Raw genomic sequence first — 17,694 nt, 5'->3', positions numbered from 1 at the left:
TTACCAAAAAACTTAAAAATGAAAAAGGAAGTAAGGAGTACCTAAGGGCTTTGAAAGGCTCCAACGTATTCATGGGAATCCAGAAGGCATGTGTAGGGTACTGCACATGTTCAGGGTAAGACCTGAGAAAGCTGTAAGCTCTCACCTCAGAGGCTTCGCACCAGAAGTCAGTGAAAGCTAAGACAGGGCTGTTGATTGCCTGCCTCAGTGTTAGAAGCATGCTCCCAACACACACACACACACAGCCCATCAGCAAAGACTGGGAGACCTGTTGATTCTGGCATTCAAGGAATATTCTGTCCAATCATTAGCTGACCATTAAGCTAACCAACCTGAGACTTCAGTGGCTGCACAGGACAAAGAACATAGATTTTACAGAATTAATCAAGAAATATCACTAAACAAACAAACAAAAATCACAAACAGCAATAACAAACTGATTTCCAGAGTTGTCACATTATATTATTTAAAATGTCCAATTTTCAACAACAATTTATAAAAATATGCAAAGAAGCAAGAAAGTATGGCCATAACATAAGAAAAAAAGCAATTAATAGAAACTCACTGAGGATTCCCAGATGATGGGCTTAACAGGCACTTAAAACATACTATCTTGGGGCGCCTGGGTGGCTCAGTGGTTGAGCCGCTGCCTTCGGCTCAAGTCATGATCTCAGGGTCCTGGGATCGAGTCCCGCATCGGGCTCTCTGCTCAGCAGGGAGCCTGCTTCCTCCTCTGTCTCTCTCTCTGCCTGCCTCTCTGCCTACTTGTGATTTCTCTCTGTCAAATAAATAAATAAAATCTTTTAAAAAAAAAAACATACTATCTTAAATGATCCCTCTGATCCTTCTTACAAGGACTAAAAAAATAACACAAACACACACACACAAAGTAGTGATACCTGCCTGGCTCAGTAAGTAGAGAAGACAAATCTTGACCTTGGGGTTGTGAGTTCAGTTACTTAAAACTAAAATCTTAAAATAAAATTTAAAAAAAAGTAAAAATGACAAGAGAATTAAAATGACACAGTAAAAAAAATACCTATTTAACCAAAAAGAAGGCAGTAATAGGGAAAGAGAAAAGACATAAGGCATATAGAAAATAACAAAATGACTAATATACATTCTACATTATCGGTAAATAAATTAAATGTAAAAGGATTAAGTACAACAATCAAAGGCAGGAATTGGCAGAAAGGATAAAAAAATGATCTAACCAGATGCTTTCTACAAGAGACACACTTTAGATTCAGACACACAAAAGAGATGAAAAGGAAGGAAGGAAGGAAGAAAGGAAAGAAGGAAGTGGAGGTCAAGTACACAGGAACCAAAAGAGAGCTGGAGCGGCTAAATTAATAGACAAAATTCACCTTAAGACTAAAATTGTTAATAGGACAAAGAAAGTATATTTTAATGATAAACATTTATCCATCAAGAAGACAAAATTATAAGTAGACATTCACCTAACCATGAGACCCAAATCACATGAAGCAAAAACTGACTTCTCTAAAGGGAGACAGACACAATTCATCAATAATATTTGAAGACTTGACTTTCCAAGTTTGGATAACAGATATTATAGTTATATAGAAGATAGAAATAGAAGACTTGAACAATGTTATAAACCAACTTAGCCCAAAAGACCTCTAAAGAACATTCCACCCAACAGCAGCAGAACACTCTCCATGATATTCTACATATTAGGCTGTAGACAAGACTCAGTGAATTTGAAAGGACTTAAGTCATACTTAGTATCTTCTCCAACTATGATGGGATGAAATTAGAAATCAATAATAAAAGGAAATTTAGGATGGGTGTTGAGGAAGGCACGACTGAGATAAGCACTGGGTATTACACTGAACTAATAAATCATTGAACACTACATCAAAAACTAATTATGTACTATAAGGCTAACTGAGCATAAAAAATAAATTTTAAAAGAAATTTAGTAAGTTTACAAATTCATGGCAATTAAATAACATAGTCCTAAATAACTAATAGGTCAAAAAAGAAATCACTGGGAAATTAAAAACATTGAGATAAATGAAAACATAATCTGATAAAACTTACAGGATGCAGTGAAAACAGTGTTTAGAGGGAAATTATAGCTGTAAATACCTATTTTGAATAAGAAAAAAAATTACAAAGCAATCATCTACTCTTTCACCATAAGAAACTAGGAAAAAAAAGTAAACGCAACCCAAAGAAGCTAAAGGAAGAAAATAAAAAAGATTAGTGTAAATAAAAAAAGAAATAAACCAGAAGTTGGTTCTTTGAACTGAAATTACTAAGATCAGAAATGAAAGATGAGAAATTACTACCAACCTTATAGAAATAAAATGGATTATAAGGAAGTACTATGTTCCACAGGTATCCAATACAAAAAACAGGATCCAAGGTTCAGAACATCAAGTCATATCCTTTAAACACCTGCATGACCTAAAACTACCATTCTACAAATATTTATTCTACTTCTAACTGCACTGTAATATAGACTGTAAAGATCATGTTGTATGTCCAAAGACATACAACACAGACCTAGTGCTGGCAACCTTGCAAAGACAAATATACAAGTGAAAGATTAAATAACAATCATGAAAACCTTCACATTTGAAAATGCTAAGTTACTGAGGATTCCCAGTACTTCCTTCACCAACTCGTATCTATCTAAACTCTTACAAAAATGAGGAACACTGAGAGTGAGTGGTATGCAAGCTCTTGTTATCAAACAATATCAATTCTGGGTATTCTATTCACTGGAACATGGATCTCAAGGGCCAAAATGGGGTAGCTTCCTGAAGAAATTAAGAGACACAAGAGCAGCTTCCTGGGCATGATGGCAGAGGAGTACAGGACTGAAATGACACCAGGTCGCAGGAATTCAGCTAGATAGTTATCAAACCATTCTGAACACCTATAAACTCAACAAGAGATCAAAGAGAGGAAGAGCAGCAATTCTAGTAACAGAAAATCAGCCACTTTCTGAAAGGTAGGATGTAGGGAGAAGTGAATCTGAAGCAACGGGAAGAAGGACCACAGGGGGAGAGGCCAGCTCCCGGCAAGCAGTGGAGCAATGGAGCACAAAATCCCAACTTTTAGAAGTCAGCTCCACTGAGGGACATTGCTCCAGAGGCAAAGCGGAGGTGGAGTCCTCACGGAGACAGTGTGGTCTCAGGTCCTGCGGGGTCAGAGAAGGATTGGGGATGTCTGAGTGTAGCAGAGCTCACAGATATCAGAGCAGGAAACCTGCTACATAGACAGAGCCAAGGAGTGAGCTCTTGGGATTACCTTAAACTGTGATCCAACGCACAGTCGGTCCACTGCTCTTTGAGCAGAGACCCCACAAGTGGCAGATCCAGGGAGACCCCCTTGGAAGAGCAGAGTGGCAGATCAGCTGGGTTTGGAGACTCCAAACGGGGCTGTGTGCCAGAGACATAAACACTTGGTCACAGGCTGGGTAGCTCGGAGCGCAGACGAGAGTGATGAGCACTTTTCTCCAAGGACATACTGGGGAGGGAGGCCCCGAGCTCTTGGCTCCTCCAGGCTGGAGATTGGGAGGCTTCCATTTGCATTCCCATCTTCCAGAGCTCTACGGAAAGAGTTCCGGGAACAAAAAGTCCTGAGAGCTAACTCGAGCAGATTACTTCTCCAGCCCCTGGCAAGGGCAGCGCAATTCTGCCTCAGGCAAAGACATCTGAGAATCACGACAACAGGCCCCTCCCCTAGAATATCAGCAAGAACATCCAGCCAAGACCAAATTCACTGATCAAGATGAACAGTGGAATTCCAGAAGAGGGTAAAGCAAAGCATGGAATTCATGGCTTTCTCCCCATGATCCTTTAGTCTTAAAAAGTTAAATTAAATTTTTTTAATTTTATTTTTTTCTTATTCTAATTTTTTAAACTTTTCCTCTTTCCTCTTCTAACATTTTTGTAACTAGTTTATCTTAAAAATATTTTTAAAAAAAAGTCTTTTTAAACCTTCATGATTATAGTCATATTTTATCCTTCATTGTATTTAACCTTATTTTTTTATAAACATATAGAGTTTTTTTCCTTAAAAATTTTGGGAGACAGTTTCTCCTAATAGATCAAATAAATCTAGCACACAGCTTTGTTCTAGTCTCCAACCTGAGCACATTCTCTCCCACTTTTGTTTTTCTTCTTTCTTTTCCCAAACAACTTATCTTATTAATTCTTTTTTTAGAATTTTTTTAAAAATTTTCATCTTTACAGTCATATTCCACCCCTTCAGTGTGTTTACTCTTATTTTTTTATATATATAAGTTTTTCTTTCTTTAAAAATTTGGGAGGTAGTGTCTTCTAAGAGACCAAAATATACCCCAAATCAAGTAGGTGGCTCTGTTCTACTCACCAGTCATATACATATAATTATGTATTATTATATTATATAAATTATTACATATATATTATATATATATAATATATATATGGTTTTTTAAAAATTTTGTACCCCCTTTTTTCTCCCCCCAGTTTGGGGTCTCTTTTGGTTAGCATTCATTGTTCTGGGGTCTTTGCCACCCTTTTAATATTTTACTCTCTCCTTCATATATTCTTAACTGGATAAAATGACAAGGCAGAAAAACTCACCACAAAAAAAAAAACAACGAGGCAGTACTGACGGCTAAGGACCTAATCAATACAGACATTGGTAATATGTCAGATCTAGAGTTCAGAATGACGATTCTCAAGGTGCTAACTGGGCTCGAAAAAGACATGGAGGTTATTAGAGAAACTCTGTCTGGAGAAATAAAATCCCTTTCTGGAGAAATAAAAGAACTAAAATCTAACCAAGCTAAAATCAAAAAAGGAATTAATGAGGTACAATCAAGAATGGAAGTTCTTACTACTAGGATAAATGTGGCAGAAGAGAGAATGAGTGATACAGAAGACCAAACGCCAGGGAATAAGAAAGCTACGCAAAAAAGAGACAAACAACTACTGGACCACGAGGGGAGAATTTGAGAGGTAAGTGATACCAAAAGACGAAACAAAATTAGAATAATTCCAGAAGAAGAAGAAAGAGAGAGAGGGGCAAAAGGTATATAAGAGCAAATTATAATAGAGAACTCCCCTAATATGGCAAAGGGAACAAGCATCAAAATCCAGGAGACACAGAAAACCTCTCTCCAAATCAATAAAAATAGGTCCATACCCTGTCATCTAATAGTAAAACTTACTAGTCTAAGTGACAAAGAGAAAATCCTGAAAGAAGCTCGGGACAAGAAGTTGGTAACATACAAGGTAGAAATATTAGATTGGCAGCAGACCTATCCACAGAGACCTGGCAGGCCAGAAAGAACTGGCATGATATATTCAGAGCACTAAATGAGAAAAATATGCAGCCAAGAATACTATATCCAGCCAGGTTATCACTGAAAATAGAAGGTGAAGGAGAGATAAAAAGCTTCCAGGACAAACAAAAATTAAAAATTTGCAAACACCAAACCAGCCCTATAGGAAATACTGAAAGGGGTCCTCTAAGCAAAGAGAGAGCATAAAAGTAGTAGGCCAGAAAGGAACAGAGACAAATACAGTAACACTCGCCTTACAGACAATATGATGGCACTAAATTCATATCTTTCAATAGTTACCCTGAGTGTAAATGGGTTAAATGCCCCAATCAAAAGACACAGGCTATCAGAATGGATAAAAACACAAAATCCATCATTATGCTGTCTACAAGAAACTCATTTTAGAGGCAAAGACACCTCCAGATTTAAAGTGAAAGGGTGGAAAACAATTTACCATGCTAATGGACATCAAAATAAAGCTGGGGTGGCAATCCTTATATCAGATCAATTAGATTTTAAGCCAAAGACTATAATAAGAGATGAAAAAGGACACTATATCATACTCAAAGGGTCTGTCCAACAAGAAGATCTAATGATTTTAAATATCTATGTCCCTAACATAGGAGTAGCCAACTATATAAACCAATTAATAACAAAATGAAAGAAACACATCGACAATAATACAATAATAATAGGGGACTTTAACACCCCCCTCACTGAAATGGACAGATCATCCAAGCAAAAGATCAACAAGGAAATAAAGGCCTTAAATGACACACTGGACCAGATGGACATCACAGATATATTCACATCATTCCATCCCAAAGCAACAGAAAACACAATCTTCTCTAGTGCACATGGAACATTCTCCAGAACAGATCACATCCGCATCACAAATCAGGTCTCAACGGTACCAAAAGATTGGGATCATCCTACTAAAGAAAAAATGGGTCAACCAGGAAATTAAAGAAGAACAGAAAAAATTCATGGGATCAAATGAAAATGAAAACACAACTGTTCAAAATCTGTGGGACACAGCAAAGGCAGTTCTGAGAGGAAAGTATATAGTCATACAAGCCTTTCTCAAGAAACAAAAAAGGTCTCAAGTACACAACCTAAACCTATACCTAAAGGAGCTGGAGAAAGAACAGCAAAGAAAGCCTAAACCCAGCAGGAGAAGAGAAATAATAAAGATAAGAGCAGAAATCAATGAAATAGAAACCAATAGAACAATAGAACAAATCAACGAAACTAGAAGCTGGTTCTTTGAAAGAATTAATAAGATTGATAAACCCCTGGCCAGACTTATCAAAAAGAGAAAGGACCCAAATAAATAAAATCATGAATGATAGAGGAGAAATCACAACCAATACCAAAGAAATATAAACAATTATAAAAACATAGTAAGAGCAACTATACGCCAGCAAATTTGACAATCTGGAAGAAATGGATGTATTCCTAGAGACATGTAAACTACCAAAACTGAACCAGGAAGAAATAGAAAAACAAAACAGATCCATAACCAGTAAGGAGACTGAAGCAGTCATCAGATATCGCCCAACAAAGAGGAGCCCAGGGCCAGACGGCTTCCCAGAGGAGTTCTACCAAACATTTAAAGAAGAATTAATACCTATTCTCCTGAAACTGTTCCAAAAAGTAGAAATGGAAGGAAAATTTCCAAACTCATTTTATGAGGCCAGCATTACCTTGATCGCAAAACCAGACAAAGTCCCCATCAGAAAAGAGAATTACAGATCAATATCCTTGATGAACACAGATGCAAAAATTCTCCTCAAAATACATTAAAAGGATTATTCACCATGACCAAGTGGGATTTATTCCAGGGCTGCAAGGTTGGTTCAATATCTGCAAATCAATCAATGTGATACAATACATTAATAAAAGAAAGAACAAGAACTATATGATACTCTCAATAGATGCTGAAAAAGCACCCTGCATTCCTCAGTCTTCTTCCTCGGCCTCTCCAAAATGCTCTATATGCTCCTCCTCCTTCCACTTAGCCACTCAATTTACATAATTTATTATCAAATAAAAAACGATAAAAGATATGCCCAGTGTACATAAATAAAGCACAAGGGCTTATAACATCTCTTGTGCAATAGCAGAATGTGGGTGGCCAGAAATCTCCACAGAATGCAAAAGGTTTGGTATTCCTGGCTATGGGCTGCTACTTCCCTATGGGAAAATAGAGATGCATGTTTTTGTAGACTACAAGAAATTTGTCATCTAAAGATCTATTAAAAAGGATAAAACAGGGTGCAGTTAAGTGTCTGACTCTTGATCTCTGCTCAGGTCTTGATCTCAGGATTGTGAGTTCAGGCCCCATGCTAGAGCCTACTTAAAAGAAGGGGGGGGGGGCACCTGGGTGACTCACTGGGTTAAGCATCTGCCTTTGGCTCAGGTCACAATCTCAGGGTCCTGGGATTGAGCCCCACATTGGGCTCTCTGCTCAGTGGGGAGCCTGCTTCCCCCTTCTCTCTCTTCCTACTTGTGATCTCACCTTCTCTGCATCAAATAAGTAAATAAAGTCTTAAAAAAAAAAGGGAGGGGCGCCTGGGTGGCTCAGTGGGTTAAAGCCTCTACTTTTGGCTCAGGTCATGATCTTAGGGTCCTGGGATCGAGCCCCGCATTGGGCTCTGTGCTCGGCGGGGAGCCTGCTCCCCCCACCCCTGCCTGCCTCTCTGCCTACTTGTGATCTTTGTCTGTCAAATAAATAAATAAAACCTTAAAGAAAAAAAAAAGAATAAAACTACATTCCCAAATACAAAAAGGCATATATAAATGGGCAACTGGCTACAATTAAACTGGGTTGTTTGTGGGAATCCTGTTAGCTGTAAACCCCGAAGACTATTTCTCTACCCAAATATACACACATATCGAGGCTGTTACAACAATCTGTTTTATTCTGTAACAGATTATTATTCTAATTATTATTCTAATCATAACTAATTGTTATTCTTAATACAATTTTGTGGCAATAACTACACCAAGTGAGGCTTAAGTAGAACCTATAGTCATGGCTGAATTCACGCTCCCCCTCCTGATAATGGGACTGGTAAGCCACGCTGCTTAGAGCAAGGGTCCCACACTCAAATGCACAGAGATTCTTGCCAGTTTTTGAGATTATGAAGCAGGCTGGGGAGTGAGCCCATAAAAGATAGAACCACTGCTGAACTCCACCCGCGTAGTACAATAATGTGGGAATGTGGCCTCGTGTTTCCACATTGTTTGATTCTTTAAGAGAAGCCAAACAAAATACTTCTAGCGATGTCAGATTTAGGGTATTAAACTTCCACCTTTAGTGGACAGCAAGTGTGCGTTCTCCTACCCTGCGAGCATTTAGGGGCTGTTAGTCAGAAAGGCAGTTCAAACACGAGCACTGCTTATAAACGTAGGACTCTGAGCAGGGTAACTAGTATCTTGAGAGTCTGTTCTTCATTTGTGCCTCACCTACAAGAATGAGGTGTGAAATCCCCTAGCTTTTTGTCAGGCGCACAGTTAGCCCTAAGTGAATGTTTGTGTTCTTCCTCAACTCTCTCCATTGGAAAACCAGATTAGAAAGTAAGATGCCTGAGGTTTCACTGCTAGAAAGACAGAAGTAAACAGAAACAGCTTCTAGGGATATTACAATTTTCTGTAAATAGTCACGTTGATCAACTGTGTATAGTTCCTCCCACAGAAGAAATGCTGTCGTCAACTGCCGAGTGATTATGTACCTGAGTCGAGATGACTAGAGGAAGTGAGGTCAAAGGGGAAAGCTTATAATCACTACAAAGTTAAAGTTAAATTTTTCCGCATAAACTAATCTCAACTAAACATTTTTTTTTTTATGAAAGTGTGTAGAGAATCATGGGAGGAGATCCCAGAGATCTCAGAGAAAAAATCTGTACAAGATACCAACTGAGTGGACTACTGCTTTAGAGAAGGACAGCAGAGGGAGAAATATTTAGCTCTCAATACGATGGCTAGATAGAATCTGGAATCTGGACATAATTCCATCTTAGCACCTGCTCTATTATACTAAAATATTCTATTCATGCGGATCTGTAGTATCAGGCTATAAGCTCCTTGGAGGTAAGTTCTGTCTCTTACTTCTCTTTGGTATCCACTGCTGGTCCTTCCTAAGGATCCACCTAAGATCCTTAGGAAACACGAATAGCCCTTTGTGACTTCAGTGTGATTTTCAGTTGAATTTATCCAACATTTATAGAGTTGGATAAATTCAACTGAAAATCACACTGAAGTCACAAAGGGCTACTCGTGTTTCCTAAGGATCTTCAGATTTTAAAGACATAAAACATTCTTCCCATTGGGAATAGAGGGAGAACTCCTTCAGGGGACATGACCCAGCTGACATCCATACTGAGGATGACTAAGATGGACTTACCTAACAACAAGTTAGTTCTAGTGAACAGAGAGATCACACAGCAGAACCTGAATTTCACAGCCCTTATAACTTAAGTGGCCATACCTAGGAAATGGTCGCACCTAGGAAATGACTTGTTAGGACTAAGAACATTGAGAAACAACTTTTTTTGCCGATATGTGTAAAAATGAAGTTCAATCTCTGGTGAAAAGGGAGATAAAACAGTTCAGGAAAAGTATTCATCCTCCGGTCAGAGCAATCATCAAAACCAAGTGCCCTTGTTGGCTGTGATGTATGCCCTGATTTTGTGAATGAGCTAAAGTCATTAATAACTAGAATGTGTGACAAGAGTGACCTGGCCCTCAGCTGATGTGACGTCTGCTCAGTAGAGAGGGACTATGAGCAGTAACCAGAAGGAGCCCTCCTGGCAGAGTAGAGGCAGGAAATGAGCTCTAGACTCAGATACGCGCTGACGACAATGGGTGTCTTTGAGGACTGCAGAAATAACAGCATCAGGCTTAACGGCTAGAGGCTTGTTCCAAGAGGATGGAAAAAAGGCAGGCTAAGAATTTAAGATCCCTCTAGTGGTCAGATCTGGCCACTTGACAACAGCTTTAGGTTTTAAAAAGTGTGTTTGTGTGATTGTGTGCATACAACTCAAACAACTTTGGGTGTCACTTATTCCAGTCTTCTCCCCAGTGGCTGAGCAAAAATGCATCCTAATGTTTGCAATTATAGAGGCTGGCTCCCAAAGACAGGCAGAATGGGGGCGCCTAGGTGGCTTAGTCGGTTACGCGTCCAACTCTTCGATTTCTGCTCAGGTCGTGATCTCAGGGTCGGGAGATCAAACCCCGCACTGGGTGTGGAGTCTGCTTAAGATTCCCTCTCCTAGCAGAATGGCAGCTTGCTCCTCATCTAAATTCTGGTCCTATAAGCAGTAAATGAGAGGGGAAAGCGCAGAACCCTTCATCCCACCCCAGTAGTTCGCCCCCCAGTAACCTTCTTCTATGTGGCAGTGCCTGGTCCTATCTACTCTCTCACTGAGCCAACGGCTCACTAATTGCTTTTTACATTTATGCATCTGAAAACACCACATTCTGGCTTGATTTTCCAAAGGGAACTTGCCAATATAAATACTCCAGGTCCAAGATAAAACAGAGTAATTAAAAACAGGCCTAGTTATCCAATCAGCTGCTCATCTCCTAGTTGCATTACCAAGTGACAGAATATATTTTGCCTCTTTTTCTCATTCAAGTGGGCACAACAGGTTTTGGCTTAAAAACTGAACATCTAATTTCTTTTCTTTTTTTTTTTTTTTTTTTTTAAGATTTATTGTGTGTGTGTGTGAGAGAGAGAGAATGTGTGCGTATTAGTGGGGGGGAGGCAGAGGGAGAGGAGAAGAGAATCTCAAGCAGACTCTGCACTGAGCATGGAGCCCAAAGAGGGGCCCAGTCTAACAACCCTGAGATCAAGACCTGAGCCGATACCAGGAGTCAGCCACTCAACCGACGTGCCACCCAGGCGCCTCCCGAACATCTAATTTCCACGGGATGAATAACAGCCCCAGTGAGAGGCAGGTATGGAGAAAGGAGTGTAAGTTTAAGAGAAAAGGAAGGTCTAAGCTCCGATTTCAAAATGTGCCACTTACTAAAGCTAATCAGCAAAGTGGTAAAAACAATTCAAACTTTGTATGTTGTTACATTAAAGAGATTATTAGAGTAAAAGATTAAAATGGGAGGGGAGAGAGCTCCTAATTTGATTTTAGAGAGAGAATACATGGCAGGAGTTGGAGAAGTTTCTTTTGTCATATATAAAGTGCAAAGGGAGTATCTACTTGATTTGCTTCAGTGCAATAACTATTCATAATGAAAGACTACAGGTCATTTAGCAAATATTTTGAAGACTTACCATGTGCCATGCCTGTGCTACGTGTTGGGGAGACCTCTGTAAGTACTATAGCTTATATACTATACAAAATAGCTTACAGTTTATTAAGTGAAGTAAGTCGGCAAATGGGACATCTCAGTAGTTTGGGTGCCACAGGAGCACGGGGAAACACCTCAAATCTGAGAGGGAGGTAGCTAGGAAAGGTCACTATGGAAAGTAATCACCAAAGAAAAACTTGAAGAATAAGTAGGAGTGAGCTGTAGGACAAGTTCGGGACGGGCAATAGCACATACGAAGGTCCTGAGGTGAAGCAATGCTGCAAAGTCAAGAAATTATAAGTAGTTTCAATCTTGTGGAAATTTGAGCACAGCCTCAATGAGCAAGTACTAAGGGGGATGAAGCAGAGATAAGAGTAAGGGGATAATGCAGTTAGCTCTGTAAGCAGGAGTCAGATCATCAAGTGGTCTGTAAACCATCCATGCTAAAGAGCTTAATCTTGGAGACAAAGGGAGTTACTGAAGAGTGGGAAAGACCTGATCAGATTTATTTTTCAGGAAGATCACTCTGACTGCAGTGTGGGAAAAGAGTGTGGGAAATCTTTCATGTCACATAAAGAAACTAATTTAGAAGAAACCTTCCCCAAGGTGCCTGGATGGCTCAATCGGTCAGTTGAACATCTGACTCGTAGTTTCGGCTCAGGTTATGATTTCAGGGTCCTGGAATGGAGTCTGAGTCAGGCTCCATGCTCCTCGAGGAGTCTGCTTGAGAATTTCTCTCTCTCCCTCTCCCCCTATCCCTCTCCCCAGCTTATACGCTCTCGCTCTCTCTAAAATAAATTAATTTTTTAAAAAGGAAACCAGAGTGCCTGAGTGGCTCAGTCATTAAGCATCTACCTTCAGCTCAGGTCTCCTGGGATCCAGCTCCACATCTGGCTTCCTGCTTGGTGGGAAGCCTGCTTCTCCCTCTATTGCTCCCCCTGCTTGTATTCCCTCTCTCGCTGTCTCTCTGTCAAATTAATAATAAAATCTTAAAAAAAAAAAAGAAAAAAGAAACCTCCCTCCCACCTCCCCCCAAACCCAAACCAACTGCTAAAAGAATCTCAACTGTTTTAGAAATAAAACATTTACTTATAACGTAAAGGAAAAATTTTAAAGAGCTAATGGCAACAATAATTTGCAAACCACAGCAAAATAAAAGATAAAGCTCTGTAACCTCGGGTAATCTTGTTTGCTAGGAACAAGAGGAAAAAAAGAGAGGTCCTCCCCCTTACCATTCCACTCCCTTTATTCCTACCTCCCGAAGGCAGTTCATACCAGCTCAATCTTTGTCTTTCATTTAGGGACCAAACTTGTGCACCAAAACAAGAATTTGTCCATAGGCTTGGGGAAAGTGCTAGAAGTGTGCCAGATAACTTTAAAAAACTAAATGCTAACAGATGAGAACCAGTTCTGATCCCAAAGTCAAGCAAAATTAATCGAAGCTATTTTGCCAGTGGTCATTAAATAATGAGAATTTCTGTTAAGTAGCAACGAAATTAGAAAGTCTGAGACCCTACAGTAATAGGGTGCAAGCACAGAACACGATAATTAGAATTAGATACTTTCTTGAATTTGCCTTTTAAAAATAAATTATGCCAGTAAGCACTAAATGCAAGGATTAAAATTCCGCAAACTTCTAGTTAAATCAAATGTGGTGACAACTACTGGCACATGACCAAATACTAAAAGAATCTCAGCTGTTTTAGAAATAAAACATTTGCTTTCAACTTGAAGCAAAACTTTTTAGAGTCTCTGGTTAAACTGATCTGAAAATATAGCATAAGAATAACAGGTAAGGGAAATCTTTTATGTGACAAATGAAATGCTTAATCAACCCTTAAAATAAAAAATTGGGGGGATGTTTGGCTGAAACTCACAAAAGACTTTAAGACAAGGTAAATGACTACACATTCCTAAAAATTAAGAAAATTTTCTAGAATAATTAGAAATTAATCATTTTCACAAGACAATGCTTAGAAGGTCATGTGCCAATTAAAAAAACAGTAATACAGTGGCGCCTGGGTAGCTCAGTGGGTTAAGCCTCTGCCTTCAGCTCAGGTCATGATCCCAGGGTCCTGGGATTGAGCCCCACATCGGGCTCTCTGCTCAGCAGGGAGCCTGCCACCTCCTCTCTCTCTGCCTGCCTCTCTGCCTACTTATGATCTCTGTCTGTCAAATAAATAAATAAAATCTTGAAAAAAATACAATAAATAAAAAAACAGTAATACTACAACCACTTTAGAGGACAGAGTCAAATCTATTCTTTGAAAGGGATCGATTCCTTACTTTTTTCTTCTGCAATTAGAGAAAGTCTCAGCTTTCCACACTTTCTAAAAATAATTACATAAATTTAGTACTTCAAAACATGCTTGTAGGGGTGCCTGGGTGGCTCAGTGGGTTAAAGCCTCTGCCTTAGGCTCAGGTCATGATCTTGGGGTCCCGAGATCTGGCCCCGCATCAGGCTCTCTGCTTAGCAGAGAGCCTGCTTCTCCCTCTCTCTCTCTCTCTCTCTGCCTGCCTCTCTGCCTACTTGTGATCTCTCTCTCTCTCTGTCAATAAATAAATAAAATCTTTAAAAAAAAAAATGCTTGGGAGCTTGGAAGCTTGGAATTCAACTTAATTATTTCAAAAATCACTATTTCCAAAAATACTGTAATTTTATATATAGTGCATTTATTTAGTGACCAGTGTAAAGGACTAGCATAGTGAAGAATGACACAATGGAAAACACATCAGACTGAAAATCAAGACACTCATTCACCCACTTAATCCTTTGTTAAGCAGCTGAATCCTGCTTTAGTGCCAAGCTTACAGAAACTAAAAAAAAAAAAAAAAATTAAATTCTCAAAGAAACATAATACTATATTTCATCAAATTTGGGACACTATCAATCATGAGACAAACTTCTAACTAATAAAGAAAAAATGCTTTCAAATAAATGATGACATAATGCCTTGAATGAATCACATCAGCATCTTGTTGCTTTGATATTTTTAAAATTCTATTCAGAAAGTCTGGTAATTTTTCCTGCCTTTAATACATTGCTTGACATTTTATTTTATTTTATTATTATTTTTTAAAAGATTTTATTTTATTTATTTGACAGAGAGAGATCACAAGTAGGCAGAGAGAGAGAGAGGAGGAAGCAGGCTCCCCGCCGAGCAGAGAGCCCGATGTGGGGCTCGATCCCAGGACGCCGAGATCATGACCAGAGCCGAAGGCAGCGGCTTAACCCGCTGAGCCACCCAGGCACCCCATTGCTTGACATTTTAAATGGCAACCTTTTAAATACACACACACACACACACACACACACACACACACACACATCTCTACAAAACACAGCTTCATCTACTAGGGGTGTCCTTTCTTGGCTCCCATAAAGCACTTAGTTGTTATTTTTGAAGAAAAGCAAATGAAACTGTGATGATTTCCCTAAAGACAAATGCTTAGTTCACAAATACAAATTTACATCTCTCTACTTTGTTTCTGTCCTTTTCTGTGTATTCAGTGACTTTTTTGTTTCAATGCCAAATCATAATAAAATCTTTCATGAAGATATTCTAAATGGCAATTATATCTACCATATGTAGCAATGATACCAGGTACATAACTGTTGAAACGACGACACTAAACAGAACTGGGACTAAGTGTGGACAAGCACGGGCAATGACAACCGGTCCACACGCCACCTGACAGCCAGCAACTGGAAGATAGATAACATCAAGTGTGAGACACATTCCAAATTCAGAGTGAAAAAAATGTATCTTAGAGTCACAGCAGTGAGAGCAACCAACACACGTGGAGCACTGTGAGGAAAGGACCATTCTACCTACTTGACAGATGTTACAAAATGAAAACCTGTACAGGGGTAAATGAGGAAGCTGAGTCATGGGGAGAGGGGGGCAGGCAGGGGTAAATTGCCTAATACCACAAATCTAGCACGTGGGAAGGCTAGCAAGGGGCCTCTGGAGCTAATAATCAGGAACTGGCTTTGTGACCTGAGGCAAATCTCTGGAGATGCCTGTCCTTATTGCCAGACGGAGGGAGCTGGAACAGATGATTACGGAGTTCTTTCCCGGGACGAAAATATTAAAATTCTATAATCTTCTACAGTAAAACTTTATTCCCATGCTGGCTTCTCCTTACACTAATACAATGCAAACCTTCACTGCCGTAAGTGATTAGTGAAAGGAATGTAACTTTTACTACTGGTCTAAAATAAGACATACTTAGGAAGATATTTCAAAAACAGACACACATGTACTTGTACCACTATTTCTTTTTTTTAGGGCGATGATAAAAAGTTGACTATAGAAATAAATGAGCCAATGTGTGGGTTTTACTCTACTTGTGTACTACACTTATGATAGAAATTGAGTCATTTCAAAACTTAATCCAAAATTAACATATGACTTCAATGTGTCAGTTTCAACAGATACTCACAAGGCAGAACTCCTTATTCTTTAAAAATTTTTTTCATTTATGATGGCGAAAAAAACAACAAATTAATAACAGATATAAATATTGCAACATTTTTCCTCTTGAGCCGATTTAAGGGTGGAATTAAATGTGCATTACATAGTTGACAACTCTTCTGCCCTAAGGAGGGTGGGGGGCCACACCCTTGAGATTTCCTTCTAAAGGCCCACCCAACTGCTCTCCCTCCTAGGTAACCCTCCCTTCAGCCCCACGAACTCTGATCATCGGGCAACCCAGTGATGCTTAAAATAATTCATAATATTTCGCGTTGAAGTTGTCCTCAGGAAGAGAGTTAGCAAAGGCAAGAGATCAAAATACAGAGTCTTTAACACTGCCATTATTCATCCCCAAACAACATCATCTCAGTTTTGGCCTGCTTTTCTCTTTTACCTATACACGTACATGTATACTCATAAAATTATTTGCCCCAACAAAAATCAGAGAAAACATTAAAAAGATTGCTGGCGGAAAAAGTGAAAAAAAGAGAAAGTAAGTGAACTACCAGCAAAAGTGGGCTTAGAAAAACAAAGCAAGTGAGAAAGATGCCCCCAAATAGAAGGCTCTTATCAGTACTCAGAATATTCCTATTACATACCTTCCCATGCTGCCCAGCTCTCTCGTAACAAATGACAACATCCTCCCACATTTCTAGCTTCTCGAATATCTGAAGGGCTGAACTCGTGCATCCCAGTTCAAAGAGAAAACCTGCAAGTTGGCGCTAGAAGAATCAAGTTAAAATAATGAACATTTCTTTACGTAAAGAAATTCCTGTTTCACTTGTGGGTGTGCTAACCTGCCATGTTAAGGGTCTGCTTACTGTAATAAATACACCATTTCTACAATTTGACCTCAACTAATTAGAAATTTGCAATGATTCAATCTTTACCTTTACTTGAGCAAGTTTCTTTATACGGGGGTACGGAATTAAAAAACTCTAATATAGGAACTTTTCAAAACACTCAATGTATCAATTTTTTCCTAAGAACTCAGAAGAACTTAAAAGGCAAAGGAAGTCAGCATCTCTTTCTTACCTGCAGATTCTGTGACCATCTCTGAATGGTACAGCTGAGATGCAATAAATCAACTTTAAAAACTCTAGTTAGAATGCCTGGTATCAAAAGATGAGTGTTGGTGGGGACGTGGAGAAAAGGGAACCCTCGTGTACCGTTGGTGCGAAATGTCAGCTGGTGGAGCCACCATGGAAAACAGTACGGAGGTTCCTCAAAAAATTAAAAATAGGGGCGCCTGGGTGGCTCAGTGGGTTAAAGCCTCTGCCTTAGGCTCAGGTCATGATCTCAGGTCCTGGGATCAAGCTCTGCATCAGGCTCTCTGCTCAGCAGGGAGCCTGCTTCCTCCTCTCTCTCTGCCTGCCTCCCTGCCCGCTTATGATCTCTCTGTCTGTGTGAAATAAATAAATAAAATCTTTAAAAAAAAAATTAAAAATAGAACTACTGAGTGATCCAGCTATTCCACTTCTGGGCATTTATTCAAAAGGAAAATCTTCACTTGAAAAAGTATCTTCAACCCTATGTTCGTTACAGCATTATTTACAATAACTGAGACATGGAAGCAGCCTAAGTATCCACCAA

The 17,694-nt window shown here is 39.2% G+C and overlaps 1 protein-coding gene across 3 annotated transcripts in view; it reads right to left on the bottom strand.

The window, feature by feature from the left end:
• The window catches only part of TTC27 (tetratricopeptide repeat domain 27), a 169,517-nt gene that overhangs the window by 60,838 nt on the left and 90,985 nt on the right, over nucleotides 1-17,694 (bottom strand). For 2 of the 3 annotated variants that reach the window (XM_059188599.1, XM_059188597.1), the window contains exon 12: nucleotides 16,701-16,823. The exons of the other annotated variant lie outside the window; for it this stretch is intronic. In XM_059188599.1, the coding sequence (XP_059044582.1) occupies nucleotides 16,701-16,823 (123 nt within the window). The remainder of the gene's footprint in view (nucleotides 1-16,700; nucleotides 16,824-17,694) is intronic. 3 annotated transcript variants of the gene reach the window in all.

This window comes from Mustela lutreola, chromosome 9 (assembly GCF_030435805.1).
Source record: "Mustela lutreola isolate mMusLut2 chromosome 9, mMusLut2.pri, whole genome shotgun sequence".
Classification (NCBI taxonomy): Eukaryota; Metazoa; Chordata; class Mammalia; order Carnivora; family Mustelidae; genus Mustela; species Mustela lutreola.
This window is presented reverse-complemented; position numbering and strand designations above follow the sequence as displayed.